Source organism: Rhagoletis pomonella, unplaced genomic scaffold, assembly GCF_013731165.1.
Source record: "Rhagoletis pomonella isolate Grant_MI unplaced genomic scaffold, Rhpom_1.0 Rhpom_scaffold_00008, whole genome shotgun sequence".
NCBI classification, from domain to species: domain Eukaryota; kingdom Metazoa; phylum Arthropoda; class Insecta; order Diptera; family Tephritidae; genus Rhagoletis; species Rhagoletis pomonella.
Window position 1 is genome coordinate 26,971,927 of NW_023458562.1, and position 15,767 is coordinate 26,987,693.

The following is a 15,767-nucleotide window of genomic DNA, read 5'->3' on the forward strand; positions in this document are numbered from 1 at the left end:
GGCTGTAAAATTGCATACTTAAAAATTTTCTTAAAATTCTATATACAAAGTCTAAAATTTTGAAGCATTTTTTTGAAACTTGATTAAGTTTTGTGAACTTTGTGTAACTTATGTGGTTGCTATTATACGTCGAATTATATTTTAATTAAAAATTATTAAAAATAATTAAACAAAACATCAGTTGCAAACAATACCATTTTGAATTTTTGTGCTATTATTTTGACCACAGCTCTACATACATTATAGATGTGTGAATATTTTGATACGTTAACCAAGCTCTTCGAACCAAAGCGATAGGAAGAACGCCAAAACTCCAAGCGGCAACTTCCGGCGTTCAATTGTAAATGAAATACTGACGACAAATGCGTGTGAGCCAAAGCCATAGCAAGAGTGGATGTAGTGTGTGAGTTTAATTAAATAAGTGACTATATAGAATTATTTGAATGTACCATGGCTGGCTACCTTCCTCAACTAGTTGACATAGTCAGAAAGCCATATATTAACCTTAATATCGGTGACTTTGCTGTGTCAAAAGTGTTTCACCGACTTTCCACACAGTTTCCGCATACAAACACTCACGCATATGTACATATGTATAATTTTATCTGTATCATACACATGTTTGTGTGCACGCATTTTTCATACTCCTACATACCGCTATGTTGAGCTAAAATTCATTTGTCCACCCCTAAACTGCATTGCGAAAGGAATTAAAAGATTTCTTTAGTTGAAAGAGACATAAACACGGATTTACTATTAAAGAAAATTAAATAAATTTGAAAAGGAAATGTCTCCAATGTTCACTTGTTTTTGCTCTGTTGGTCGCATGAATGGCAGTTAAGCTACCTACATACATACATACATACATACATACTTATAAAGCAGTGGTATTGGACGTGAATGACCAGCTAAGTAGTTGAGCTGCAAGGGAGCGTCGTGCATTTGTAGCTGAGGAACAAATGCTTGGTATCCGGCTCCATTTCACTGACTATGTAAGAAAACGAAGTGAATAGAGCAGAAGCGGTAGCAACAACAAACAATAATAAAATTTTGCTATAAATAAATTTTGCGTAAAGAGGAAATATTCATAGTGTGGAAGTAACGAAGTGAAAAATACGACAATAAAGTAAAATTTGGTGTGTGGAGAGTAAGGGATAGACTACGAAAGTTAAAGAATTGATATGTGTACTAAAATGCTGTTATTTAAATGCAAATTCATAGCATATGAGCATCCCTGTTGGAAGTCTTTTTTTGATAAATAGCAACCTATGAACCCAAAATAGTAATTTTGTAGAGAAGCCGTAAAGAAGCGATGACTTCGATTGACGGAGCTACGCTAATCAGGAGCAATCTACTTCCCCTTGACAGTCAATAGCAACTCTCGAGCCTAGTACCAAAAAAGATCTGGAGATAAGGTATGGCAGGCCCCAGGCTGAGTACCAATATGAGACTCTGTCTCCGTCATAAATGTATTAAGATATTTCCTACGCCGACTGAGAATTACAAGCTTTTCTAAACGAACTATATAAAAATGGAATGCATTTCTGATGTTGCATACTTCTGGGAGGTTTATTTTTTAGTTAAATAACTGAACAGATGTATGAGTGATTGCGCTACTTGCTCAAACAAACGTCTGTCCAGTCATTTCTAGGCAAATACGCTCTATAAGCTGGGAAGCCTTTTAATCAGCCATACTATATATTTTCTAATATCAAAAGGGCAGCTAGGTTATATGCACATGAGATCCATCACTCTACATACAAACAAAAAAAGAAAAAAAATCCGTCCTGTTTTTCCATTGGAATTATACAATTTGTTAGATTTTAAAACTTTCGCCAAAATATTTCGGAAAAAAATAAAAAGATTTACGTCAACTGTACCGATTTCAAACTTGTAGTTGCGCTTCATATTGTTTCTATGGTGTAAGTTTTTGGTAAAGTCGTGATGAAAGGCCATCAAGCAAAAATCTTTATAAACCTAGATTTCCAACTGGGTATGTAAAAATAAATATGTACATACATATACACATTTCCTAGTATCATTCAATGGTTCAATGGTGGCAAAATATTTATTTTGTTTACATAGCTTTGTTGTATATAAAAATTAATTGGATTTTTTATTCCTTATACTCTGTGACATAGTGTCTTTTATTTACTCTTAAAAATAATCTAACCAGGGTTGACAGGAATAAATTTATAGAAAAACTTTTCTCCTCAATTAAATTGGTGGGTGTAAGAAATTCGAGCTGAACTTGACTCTCAATTGTCTTCTTGGGTTAACATATCTTTTTCATTCACTGGAATTTATTAAGAGGAAGCAGGAGCAAAGCTGCTTTGCAATGAAGGCAATAAAATTTCGAGTGTGTGAAAGTTATGCAATTTTTGGGCTTATAAAGACATTATTCAATTGCGACAATAACTTTCATATGTCAATTGCAAAAGAAATTAACTTTTTAGTAGATTTCTCTGTTGAAAATATTGATTTTACATACATATGTATGTATGTATGTATGTATGTAACAAATATGAGTAACATAAATATGCAATGTACGCTAAATATTATTAAAATATTCCAGAACTAGAATCGATCGAAAAATAAATTTTCCTGTTGGGGAGCAAATCCTTAGGTAATTTCTCATGCCAAAATATAGGTGAATCTATATGTGTAATTGCTGCCAATCAGCACGAAATTAAGTTTTAATTGCATTTTTGTAGTAAATTTCAAAAATATTTTCCATTAAAAAACTTGTAAAAAATTTAAAAAATTCACAAGTGGTTTATTTGAGTATGTAAGTAGTTCGTAATACAACTTGGCTTAATATTTTGCGATACGATATGTCGCTCTTGGAACAAATGAGGAGTGGTACAGCATCGCAGGAGGGACTGTCGTACGTACAGTAGGGCTGGGACTATCCGCACATTTAAATATCCGGATATCCATGCGGATTATCCGTTGGCACGAATAAAATCCGGATAGTATGGATATCCGGTTAATATTCGCTTGTGCAAGTATTCGGATATCCGGATTTACGAAGATCCGGTTAATATTCTTATTTTCAGATATCCAAAAAAAAATCAACAAACTGATTAATAATATTCGTGAATTCAATTATGCACACGATAGAGTGAATTAGCTCTTGACGGACTTGAAGTTGACGTTTTGTAACAATATAAACAAATGGCACTATTCTTGTCATCAAATTTAGAAATGCTACAATTTGGTAAAAAATTCACCACGACCAAAAGTATCGTAAAAGCTTTCATTATTCCGTCCATGATATTTTAAAGCCATGAAAAAACTCTCGCAGTCAATTTTATTTTATTTTTTATTTTTACGAAGCGATACTTTAATTTCCCAATACCAGGCGCTCATGCATATGAAGTAGCAAGTTTTCTATAAGCATATATTTGTTTGTTGAACTTTTTAATTTGGTTTATAGAAGCCTTTGAAATTACAAAGTAGAATTTTGGAAATTTTAAAATTTATATAAACAACTTTGTGCGTAGAAATAGAAAACTTGTTACTACACATTTATGAGCGCCAGGTATTTCGTTTTGATAACGAAAAATCCGGATATTCGGATAGCCGAATATTATCTTAGCTGCCAGAGTAACCGGATTTTTCATTTAGGTATCCGGATATTCGAATATTCGGTTTATTCGGATAGTAGAAAAATCCGGATGAAGTTCCCAGCCCTAACGTATAGCTGTAAGTTTTGACAACTTATGTACTTATGCAAACTCATGTCAAAGAGTTCGTTCGTGTTGATGCTGCGCTTGAAGCTGTTGGTTGATGGACTTGCAAACACATGCATACACTCATGTAACAATATTTATATCCTGTAGCCGATATTCACGAAAATAAACGCACAGATTGTGAGTACAGGCTCACTTTGTCGAAAATTTGCTAGGCAAAAGGGCAAAACAGTAGCAAATTTTTAGCGTGGCGCAATGAAACCCAAAGCGAAACTGAAAGGAAAATTAAACTTATGCGAAGTTGTGTTGATGAATGGGCGTGATATTGTGGAGAAGATAGAAAGAAGTTCAGCATGCCGCGGAGGAATCAGCCTGGACTTGTGGTAGAGATTGTGCTCGTTGTTAGTTGCTTCGGTAGGGGAAATAGGAAATTGCTGAATGATAATGATGACAGTGATGAGTTCACTGATGAATATGTTGTTAGTAGATATTTCATTCCATTGGCTATTGTTTTGTTCGGGTTTGGTGCTGCATCGATGAAGGACATTGTTATTGTTGCTGGCCTAAACATACACCTCCACATTCATGCGCACATTTCACTTTCTTATTTAGCTGTAAAAGCTTTTTAATTTATGCTCAACTGTGTCAACGAAATTTTAACTTTCGAATGGAAAGACAAGCAATTGTAAATTTAAATTAGTAAACATGCAGATGTGTGCGCACAAGTGTATGCTTTGGGTCTACAATTAAATTTATGCAGCCTGCGATGGTTGAGCATTGTTTATATAGAGCATTAGTGTGGACCAGTAAACTTACATTTCGACTATGTACGCTAAATTGGAGGATTAATTCCTTTGTTGGTAGCTTTTTCCAACAGGTGGCGAAGCGGGTCAAATAAAAAGTCTCCACGGATTTTTAGGAAAGTTGTATCAATGAAATGACCTTTTCCATTTTTCGGGTTGCTTCATTATTCCATCATCCTACCACTTCTTTGGTTTATCGGCGAACAGCTTGGCCAAGTGATTTTCAACGGCTCTTCGGCCGGCCAATTTTTCTACAATAAAGAGAGCTTTGAAGTGACCGAACCAACTGGAAGTCAGGCGGCGCAAGGTTCGGGCTAAGCGACGGATGCATTAAAACTTCCGAACCACGATTCTGTCAATTTGTTCCGAGTCATTAAAATTGTGTGTGGCTTGGCATTGCCATAATGGAATCCCACCGATTTTCTGTTGGCCTATTCTGGTCGATCTTTCTTGATTGCTTCATTCAAGCGGTGGTGCTTTGCGCAGGAGAGGACATTTTTCTTCCAATCCCAACAAACATCTGCTGCCAATCCAGGGTTTGAAGTCGATTTTAGAGGGACATTGGTCTTTGACTATTACCGCTTACGTTGCTTAGAGTTTTCCAGAGAAAGATTCTGAGGAAAGATTTATGGAACTTTGCGCGTAGGCAATGGAAAATATAGCAGACGATGGAACGATGTACTATATGTACTTTTCAACGATATAGACGAAGTAAAATACAGCGGCCACGTCGAACGAATGGACAGAAACGCTCCAGCTTTGAATGCATTCAACGCAGGCCGCCATGCAGGCAACAGCGTAAGAAGAAGGCCTCCTCTGTGTTGAAAAGAGCAGGTGGAGAAAGACTTGGCTTAACTAGGCATTTCCAATTGGCGTTAGTTGGCACAGAAGAGAGACGGCGGGCGTACATTGTTGGACTCGGCTTAGACGGTTACAGTGCCAAGCAAAAAGAAAAAGGATTCACTTCAAAAATGGCTCGATTTCACTGCATTTCACTGATGGTCAACAGATCCAATTATCCTTGAGTACTGTTATTTATGAATATTTAAAAAACAGTCATGTGTTTGTTGTTTAGTGCCTCCACTATCTTCTGATAGCTTGCATGCTGGTCTTGCTCAACCAGTTCCATTATTTTATCCTTTCCGGTGACTAATCGGTTTATGATGGTTTATGTGGCGTTTGCTTGAATTCGGAAAAGGGGGCGTGGCGCCTCTATTTTATATATAAAAATTAGTGAGTTAGCTTATAACTTGAGAACGGCTTCACCGACTTCAACCAAATTTATATAGCATATTCGGGCCATCATTCTGATATTTTATGTGGAGTTTGCCCAAATTTGGAAAAGGGGGCGTGGCATATGTATCTTATGTATACAAGTAAGTACACGTTTTTGGTGTGAGATTATAACTTGAGAACGGCTTCACCGAACTCAACCAAATTTATACAGCATATTCAAGCTATCATGCAGATGGTTTTTATGAAGTTTGCCCAAATTCGTAAAAGGGGGTGTGGCACCTCCCATACTAACTAAAATTTTTATATTGTATATCTCTTGAAATATTTGTGGTAGAGTATTGGAAATTGGTATAGAGACATATGAAATAATTCCATACTCATGGAGAAAAATGAGCGGTATTGGAAAAGGGAGCGTGGCACCTCCCATCTTAAATAAAAAAAATAAGTGCACGAATTCTACCAAATTTAAACGGTATATGCAGATGGGTTATGTGAAGTGTGCCTGAATTCGGTCCAGCGGTTCATGATCTATAACAGTTTATGTCTGTTACATGAACCACGTATATGGTACAACAGCAGATACATAAAAAATCGAAAACTTAGGCTGCGTTTCTTTATACATTCCGGATAAACCCATTTCACAACCAGAATAAACAGAATGCCATTGAAATATACGTTTACATATCATCAGGAACGTTCTAAAGAATAAGTAAACAAAAAAGTTTATTCCAAACGTTCAGAATGAATAAACAAATGCAGCCATAGTGAAAAATTGTTGCTATGATGTGCTGTGTTTATTTTTTCTTCGGATAAATATCAAGTATAAACATGGCTGCAATATAGTAAAAAAAAAATTTCAAATAGAAAAATTCCAGGATATTTCATTCATTTTTCAATATTTGGTGTAGAGAAGCACACCGGGATACCGCTAGTTTCTTCATATATTTCACTCATTTTCAAATCAATAAAACTTTTTTCACTAGCGACGAATTATAAAAAATCTTTAGTAAAAATGTGTGTCAGCTTTCAAACGCGTGTCAGTATGGACATCAATACCACGTAGTGACAAATTTGCGACAAGACTTTTTATATGACCCAATATTTGGAAAAATTTTCTGTCACCCCTTGTCAAATACAGTTTAGGAACAAACTCCATCATAATTTTTCATGTAAAAATTAATCGTTTTTTAAAATTGGCGCAATTTTGCATTTTTGTTGTAGGACAACAATATTCCCTGCAGTACGGCGGAGCGACTACAGGACTGCTGAATCTGTAGCTACGTGATAAACTCCGTCAATTACCGACCGACTACTTGCAGTGTATTTCGTCGATTACCATTACAAGGCAATGTCCTAGGCGGTAGTCACCATCGGCTCTCTCTGCACTACCGGGAGTTACTAAAGTAGTCACTTGCGTGATTTATGGGCGCCCTCTGTCGTAGTTTTTCGTTATCTGGTTCGACTCTGCACTACCATGTGCACTACCACGGGTTAATAGAGTAGCTACTTACCTAGGAGTCGGCAAGTAGCGGTTCAAAAGTAGCGATTGACTCCAGCAGTACTGGAGCGTTGTTTTATTAATACATATGTATGTATGTATATTGAAGGCAATCTAGCCAACACATTTCTTTTTAACTCATTTAACGACATATCGATGGCTGAGTGGAAGATCGACCTGTCTCGGCAGCCAGTTCAAAAACGCTCTATCTCAGAAAACTTTTCAAGAACGCCCTACTTCAGAGTTCGATTAAAAAACGCCCTATTTCAGAATTTTATTGAAAAACTCCATATCTCAGAATTTGGTTGAATAACGCCCTAACTCAGAATTCGTTTCAAAAACGTCCTATTTCAAAAGAAAATACATTGAAAATAAGCTGAGATAGGGCGATTTTGAAGCGGCAGCTGAGATAAAGCGTTCTTCAACTAAGTTCCGAGATATGGCGTTTTTTAATCAAATTCTGAAGTAGGGCGTTCTTGAAAAGTTTTCTGAGATAGAGTGTTGTTCAAAAATTTTCTGGGTTAGGGCGTTTTCGAACTGGCTGCCGAGATAGGGCGATCTTCCACTCAGTCATCGATATGTAGTCCCATGTTGTTATATTTCATTGCTCTACGGCATTCTTCTGCTTATTATAAACTTTAGTCTCTCCCACACCCTGGTCACAGTTGCTGTTTATTTATGCCACAAATTTATGCAAGGCACTTAAGTGCTTCAATGAAGTGACATAAAGTTTTATAAATACATACTATACGTACTACACACACATACATATTATAAAAGCAATAGCAAGAGCAACACCCAACTATTTCGAGCAAAGAGCGAAGCATACTTTAAGGCGCTGCTGGCACGTACACACAGCAATGTACCATTCATTTCACGTACAGCTACTTCCTTGCTCTTTCAAATTTTCGATAAACTCGAGAAAGTATTACGCATATTTGCATATTTATCGATACATTCGCACTCACACCTACGCATTTCTGCCCAAAATAGCGCTCTATGTTGGTTGATAACTTGCCTAGTTATAACCGTTTCTACGCTAACTATTCTCATTAGCGCGCTGCTCTTTCTTGCCCCAGTTTCTTCTACGCTACTTTCGTATGCTCTTCTTCATATATTTTTGGGTATTTCATGTATTCGTTCTTTATCAACGCCCCTAAAATGTTAATAAATGCCTCTAATGGAAAATGTTGCTAGATAACTATGAAAATTGCTGTTGTATGATTTCATCTAAGTTTACAAAATCCATATTAGCACATTCGAACGTGACATTTTATTTACGCTGCATACATATTTATGTACATATTTTTGAAGCATTAGTAAAATTTTTAGCTGCGTTTCGAAGATACTTATCTACGAAATGTGGCAATTTTATGAAGTTGTCCTAATTAGACGAGTTTCGAGTTGTGTGAAATATTTCAAAACTAAAATTAACAGAATTTCTCGTAATGGACGGGACAGGTCAATGGAATGTTTTTCACGCAGAATATTTTGTTTTTCTTTTAAAAACTGTACAACTGTTCTAGAGTCAACTGTCAACTCAGTCAATTTCCGCGCAAGAGACATTTGCTATATCGAAGCTTTTTGGAGGACTGCGGCTGGAGAACATATCTACGCATAGGAAAATATTTGCTAATAAGTGAAATAATAACGCACGTTTTAGCTAATCATGGTCTGAGGAAAGCAAATAGAGTAGTCACACTTCTAAAATCTAGGAAATCGGGCGAAAATTGGCAGCCGTATAGGCCGATATCACTTCATTACCCAGTGGTAAACGGAAGTTGCCAACTCTGCCTGTGAAGAAGTACCTTTGGCCAATACAGTTATGGCATAAATATGGCATCTACAAAGTGTACGGCATCCTCACAAAAAAGTTTTCTCGGATCTTTCTCATTTTAAAGTCTATTGCAAGTTTTTCCATGACATGTACCAAGGAAGCAAGACTTAAACTTGACGTTAAGGTGAACGATGCAGCTATTACGAGTACGATCAAAAATAGCATTAATGGTCGATCAGAAATTAAGTACAGAACAGTAATGAGGCCTTCAAACCGCCCATCATTAGGTTTACTGGATTCCCACCGAATAGCGGATTTGGGGTACTAAAAATCCAGATGTCATTCAAGAAAGAAACTATGCACCCACACGAGTCACTGTTTGGTGTGGGTTGTGGGCCAGCGGAGTCATCGGTCCGTACTTCTTCGAGAACGAAACCCCGAAATTACCTCCGAGATTTTGCAATTTGACACATTGGACTTCATTCTCTGGAGCTACGTGAAAAGTGTGCTGTGTGTCAAAAAACCATGAGCATAGAAACAAAATCATACGCGCTATAAATGAAACACAGTCCGTGCAATGCCAAAAAGTCATAAAAACTTTTATACGCGCATCCTGTGTTGCCAGAGGAGTCGTGGTGGGCATTTATTTATTTAATTAGTCAAAAAACACAATGGTTCTTACTGACTACTCACTTAGTGCTAATACAAATTATTCCTAATTAGTGCGAAGATAAATTACGACTAAAATAAAAATTGCTACATTGGTTTATTAAAGAGTTAAAAAGATGAATTCAACAGGAGAGTCAACTGATTCTTAGTATTTGAAAAATCAAACGAAATGGAATTCGAGATATCATTAAATTCGCGAAGCGCCCGTGCAATTGGTGCATTGGATTCATAATTGGTTTTGAAAATCTTAAGGTAAAAAGGGTAAGAGCTTCGTAAAGTTCTTGCCGGAATAAGAAAGTTTACGCGTTGCAACAGAAACTCACAATCAATGTTCCCTTGAATTAAATTAAAAACGAAAGACAGCGATAGTATCGACCTTCTGCGTTCAAGCGACTTTAAGTTTATTAAAAGCAGGCGGGAATTATAGGATGGAATAGGGTCCAAGAAATTTAAACATCTTAGAGCGAATTTCAGAAACACCTTTTGCTCCCGTTCAATTCTTGCTATAGCAAATTGGTGATACGGTCTCCAAATGAATGAAGCATATTCCAGCCTGGACCGAACAAACGCAGTAAACAATAATTTAATTGTGTAAGGATCTGAAAAGTTAGCACTATTTCGTCTCACAAAACCTAGAATCGAGTAGGACTTCGAGATAATAAAATTGATGTGACTTGAGAAAGAGAAATGTGAGTCAAAAATCACTTCAAGGTCTTTGATCTCATCCATAGATTGTAGGACATTATTAGAGATATTGTATGACGATTGCAGAGGATCACGAGATTTGAAGTAAGTGACTTGACAACATTTTTTAATATTGAAAGATATAAAGGAATTAGTACACCAACAGGCAAGTTCAGTAAGATCGGCTAGGCTTCAAGCTACATCGTTTAAATTTCTTATTGCGGCAAAAATTTTCAAGTCATCTGCGTATAATAAGTGATTAGCAAATGAAAAGCAAAAGTAGGACGAAAAGAGAGAGATTTAAGAGATAGATATACTGTATTTCATATATAAATGACACTGACTAAAAAATGTGAGGAAAAATAAGTCATTTCGATAAATTTTACTGTGTTTTATTCATAAAAGCCCGACTGTCTTATTGACTCATTCTGTAACAATAAAAACAGATAACAATAACAGTGATAATAACGATATCGATAGCCACTTTTTGAGCGCACCGTTAACAATACTGCCAAAAAAAGAACATTGATATCAACAACGATGATGGAAGCTAAAACAGTTACGATAACAATTGTAATAACAAAGCTTATAACAGTACCGATATCGATATATTTTTTACATTCGAAATCACATGGACAGTTTGTTCACATCAAAGTCGCATGCGTGTTAAATTTAGCCAACTCGTTTCAAGTTACTAACCCAAGAATGATCTAAGTGACAATTATATATGTATATCTATGTAGATACACATGTACATATATTCGTACATATTTATATGTTAAATTAATTAAATTCCTATTGAAACAAAATTCTATAATCATTACATTGTCACTAGTTTCCATACGTGCATACGTATGTGCATAAATACGTTGCTGGATATATAAATAGTAAGCTGTTGGAGTCAGATGATTATATGAAAATTAATAGTTAAGTGTTAACTCAATTGAATATGTTCTTACCCACAAATGGGCCTGTTCATTGTTTGCCTATATTACATTTACATGTAATTTGGCTGCCTATCCGTTTACTTATATTTTATAAGCCTCAGATAAACTCATTCGTATTAATGTGCTTAGGTATTTTACACATTTGCTAAAATCTATTTCAATACAATTTATTAATTGAGTGGTGAGAGCAGCTGCTATTCCATGTTCGGATTTGACTTGGCATATTTGGAAAAGACAAAATACTGATACTGATTAAACTATATACATATATACGTATGTATGTTGACATAAACATTGTCACGTGAGTGAGTATAGAAGTTTTAATAATAATTTCCTTTTGATTCGCTTCCGTTGATAATTTGCAAAATTTTCAATTTATATGTTTGGATTCTGAGAAAGTTTTGTAAATGTATTGATTAAAAAGTTTGTATGCCATATAACTCCATTTGGGTTGGTTATAGTTCTGGTAGAAATTTATATTAAATTTGGTTAGATTACAGTGAAAGTAATTGATTAAAACTTAATAAAGCCAGATTGACTTAGGATTGGTTGTAGTAGATTCGGTTTTGTTAGGTCGAGTTAAGTCAAATTAGTTTAAGGTCGGAATAGGTAATCTGAATTTTTAATGACTGAAAGTCTTTTCGATTGGACGCTTAAAGTCTGCGCAAAGAACTATCTTGGAAATTTATGTCACAAAATAAACTAAAAACTGGGAGGGTTGCTAACATCTGGTGGATGTGGGTTCCGTTGTATCATAGCCCCTTTACGTCCCTAGACGTTATTTATACACCCTGTGTCTCAAGTACATTGAAGATCACACAATGAACGGCAAAGCGGCTGAGGAGTGATCTTTTGAGTATCATGAGAACTTGAGGTAAATATTGAGGCGAAAAAACTGAGTTATATTAAAGATAAATTTAGTTGAAGACCGCTCTTTCTTTTTAGTTCATAAAAGAGGAAATCAAAACTGATTTCTTTCGAATTGGGTTGAAGTGTGGAGGAAGATGGAAATTTTATTCCTCAGTGAGGAATTTTTGCAAACTTTGTCCTAAAATTCACTACGCGAAAAAATTTAAGGAAGTTTTTAAAAATTAATTAAATTTAATTAAGAAATTAAAGCTACATAAATAAACAGGCTGTCTGATCTAAAGCTCACTCTAACTGAACTGAAAAGTTTTTCAACCCCGTGGAAAAAAAAACTGCAAAACAATTTTTTTGCGCTACCTGTTAGAATTGCATGAGCTCTTAAAAGTGTTAGCCAAGAAATCTGAAAATTAAAAACTTAGAGCTTCAAAATGCTTATTTTAAGATCTCAAAACAATTTTTCATCGAATCATCGGGCAAACTTGAGTTAAGAATTTACAGTCATTGTGGCATCATGCCATCTCTGAGATAATGTTTTTTTTAATATAGGTATGTTAAACTAAAGCAAAGCTTTTTTTTTTCTAGCACAATAAGATTTAGTTTTACTGATGACATGCATAGTGTAAATATTTTAATAATTTTCATTAAAAACAAACAAATACCACTAAAAAGACATGTAAATTCGAAGTTAACCCTAGTAGAAGTTAAAAAAAAAAAAAAAATTTTTGACAAGAAAATATTTTTAGAAGAAAAGTTTAAAAAGGGAATAAAATATTTTTACTAAAACTCAGAAAAAAAATTTCTAAATTTAAAATAAAAATGTCTACTTCAAAACTTCTGTATCACACACATTACTTACACATTCTTTCACCTATCTTTTTTACTAATAGGACTATAACAAAAAAAATCCAAATAGATACAAAGAAAAATTTAAAGTTGTAACTCCTGCGCCACCTATCGAAAAAAGTTTTTTTTTTTGTTTTCTTTTTTCATTTAGATAATCTACCTTATCCTGAATTTCGCCTGAAAAAAAATTCACCCGAAAATTTGTCATCCGCCCATAGTAAAACCATGGAAACCAAAAGTGAAAAGTGAACCGGTTCGGGGAAAATGAAACTCATGATAAGGCTGAATATATATTCTAAATATACACTTCCAAAATGAACTAAATCAGACCATAAATACGTGGTTTTCAAATATTACGACTCCTGTGCTTCCAGTGGATTAATTCATCCTTAATTTTGCATTGTCATCGGGCTCTGAGCGAAGTTAAAATTTTCACGTCTCTAGTTCGTCGGAAAGTTTGCAATAAGGATTAGGTTCCAAGCGTCAAGTGGTTGTAATAAAAACAAATCATATACATTCATATGTATAAGTAGTATACTATATATGTATGAAATGGGTGGTATCAATATCTATACAAACACATGTACATATTTTTAAGCACATTAGCGTCTTTTCCTAAGCTATTCACAGCTGCTCCCCAATGAAATTTGCAATAGATGGGGAGTTTCTGTTGATTGGCGACAGACGGCTGCAGCTTAAATATCCATACATACATAGTATAAGTAACGATAAACAAATATATGTATCAATATCAAATATGTACATACAAAGACAATGCATAGAACACACATTTTCACATTTGCATGCCGCTCTGCCTGCACTCAACAAAAAAAAAAAACAACAAATTTCTCGAGCATCATGTGTGCTTACAGGCAACACTTTCCGATGCATAGTTGCTCTTGTTGTTTCACTAAAGCTGCCTTTACATGAAGCAATTTTCTAGGCGATTCAAAATTGCTTTTTGACTCGCTGTCTACTTTGTGACAAGCGATTTTTGAATCACCATTTACAAGAGCGATTTTTCTTGAGCTATGTTTGAATCGTCTACAAAATCGGCTCATGTAAATCTAGCTTAAACCTAAAGATGTCCTGCCGTGACACAAAACAACAAATAAGTAAACAAGCAACAACTACAAATTCCTTGTAAGACAACTCACTACCGCAGTTCGTTGCACTACCACCTCCACTTTTGCTAACTCTTTCACTCTGTGCTCCCTAAATTGATCACTACTGCGGTTGGTTGGCCGGCTGATAGTTGTTGCAAGTTGGTCACCATGTTGTTGTTGCACGTAACCGCATGCTGAGCAGCTTTGTCGTCTGCTGTTAAAGGAAACGCTAGGTGATTTTGTTTTGTTTTGGTGAGTTGTGGTGGTAAGACAATTTGGTGTTGATGGCACAGCAAGTGCTGCTGCTGTTGGAATTCTTCGGTTGCTTCTTTGCTATTGCTCTCCTTCAAGTTGCACTGCATCTTTGCTTTCCTTTTTGACTTTGTTCCTTTGGAAAACTTGCTGGTGACACTGATTGAAATTCTCTACAAAATGCAATTTTCGAAATCATCGTCAGCTCCCACAATGTGGGAATAATAGTAACTAAAATGGGAGTTCATTTCATGCATATACACAAATAGTACATACAAGCACACTTTAGTCCTTATATACATACATACATGTACGGATATCATCCCTGGTATATTGCAATGAGTTTGTGTACGTAATATCGTAAAATTTCAACTGCAATGCAAGAAAATCACAGCCAAATAATCAATGTCATCACAAAACGAGTTTAACATTGCCCAACATCCTTAAAATATGCATTCGTTTATTAAGCCATTTATCTTGGAAAGCGTACAGCCATACAAACGAAGATACATACATACATATATGCTACTAAAAGTGCATACATTTAAGCGAGTATATTGGTCTTGGTTTCCTTTTTTGTATTTCATTAAAATACATTTCTGCATAGACTACATACCACTGGCCATTGTCTGCGTATTTGTTATAAAATCAGGCTATTTACTTTTAAATTGTTTTGCTTGATTATATCCGAAAGCGAGACAATTTAGGGCGAAGAAAATTTTCTTGCCACAGAGTGAAACCATAAAATATATTTAAGAAAACCTGTTAAAATTAAGCGCTACGAGAATGTATATGTATGTAGACAAAGGTAGAATAAAATAACTATGACCGTCTTTTTGATGCCACTATTAATTAGTAGAGAGCGTAAGAACGAGTTTACAGAAACTTGAGCAGGCTTCTAGGAAAAGAAAAATTAAATACAATTAGCTAAAAAAGGTTTTACTGACTGCAACACGTACGTACGGGATCAAAAAGTAACAATCAAAAAATAATGACAAGTTTTGCCAATCGATCCTCGCTCTACTGCTCGCAGAGAACACTTTCCGGTAAACGCATTCTTGAGAGTAATGGCGCCACATGCCCCGTCCTTTGCATATCACTGCGGAGAAAGTTAATGAATTAAGGCCAGCCCATCCAAAAGCGTGACTCAGAAAATAAAGCTGCCTAAGCCGCTGACTTTTTACGGCCACGGTAGGATACTAACGGGGTTTCCATAACTTTCCGGATTGGTGGACAAAGCAATTCTGAAATTTGCTACCGCTGTAGCATTTACGACTCTCTTATCCTCAAGGCAAGAGTGGAAACGAGATGCTGTAAGGAGTGGAGAGTATTGATCGAGCTGATCTCTAAATTGTATGAAAAAGCGAAACGAAACAACCTAGATGTGGAC

The 15,767-nt window shown here is 35.5% G+C and overlaps 1 protein-coding gene across 1 annotated transcript in view; it reads right to left on the minus strand.

Annotated features, from left to right (window-relative positions):
* LOC118745242 overlaps window positions 1–2,139 on the minus strand; it is an 88,465-nt gene extending 86,326 nt beyond the window's left edge. Inside the window, exon 1 of the mRNA XM_036478769.1 lies at window positions 2,130–2,139. Within this exon, the coding sequence (XP_036334662.1) occupies window positions 2,130–2,139 (10 nt within the window). The remainder of the gene's footprint in view (window positions 1–2,129) is intronic.
* Between the last annotated feature and the right edge of the window lie 13,628 nt (window positions 2,140–15,767).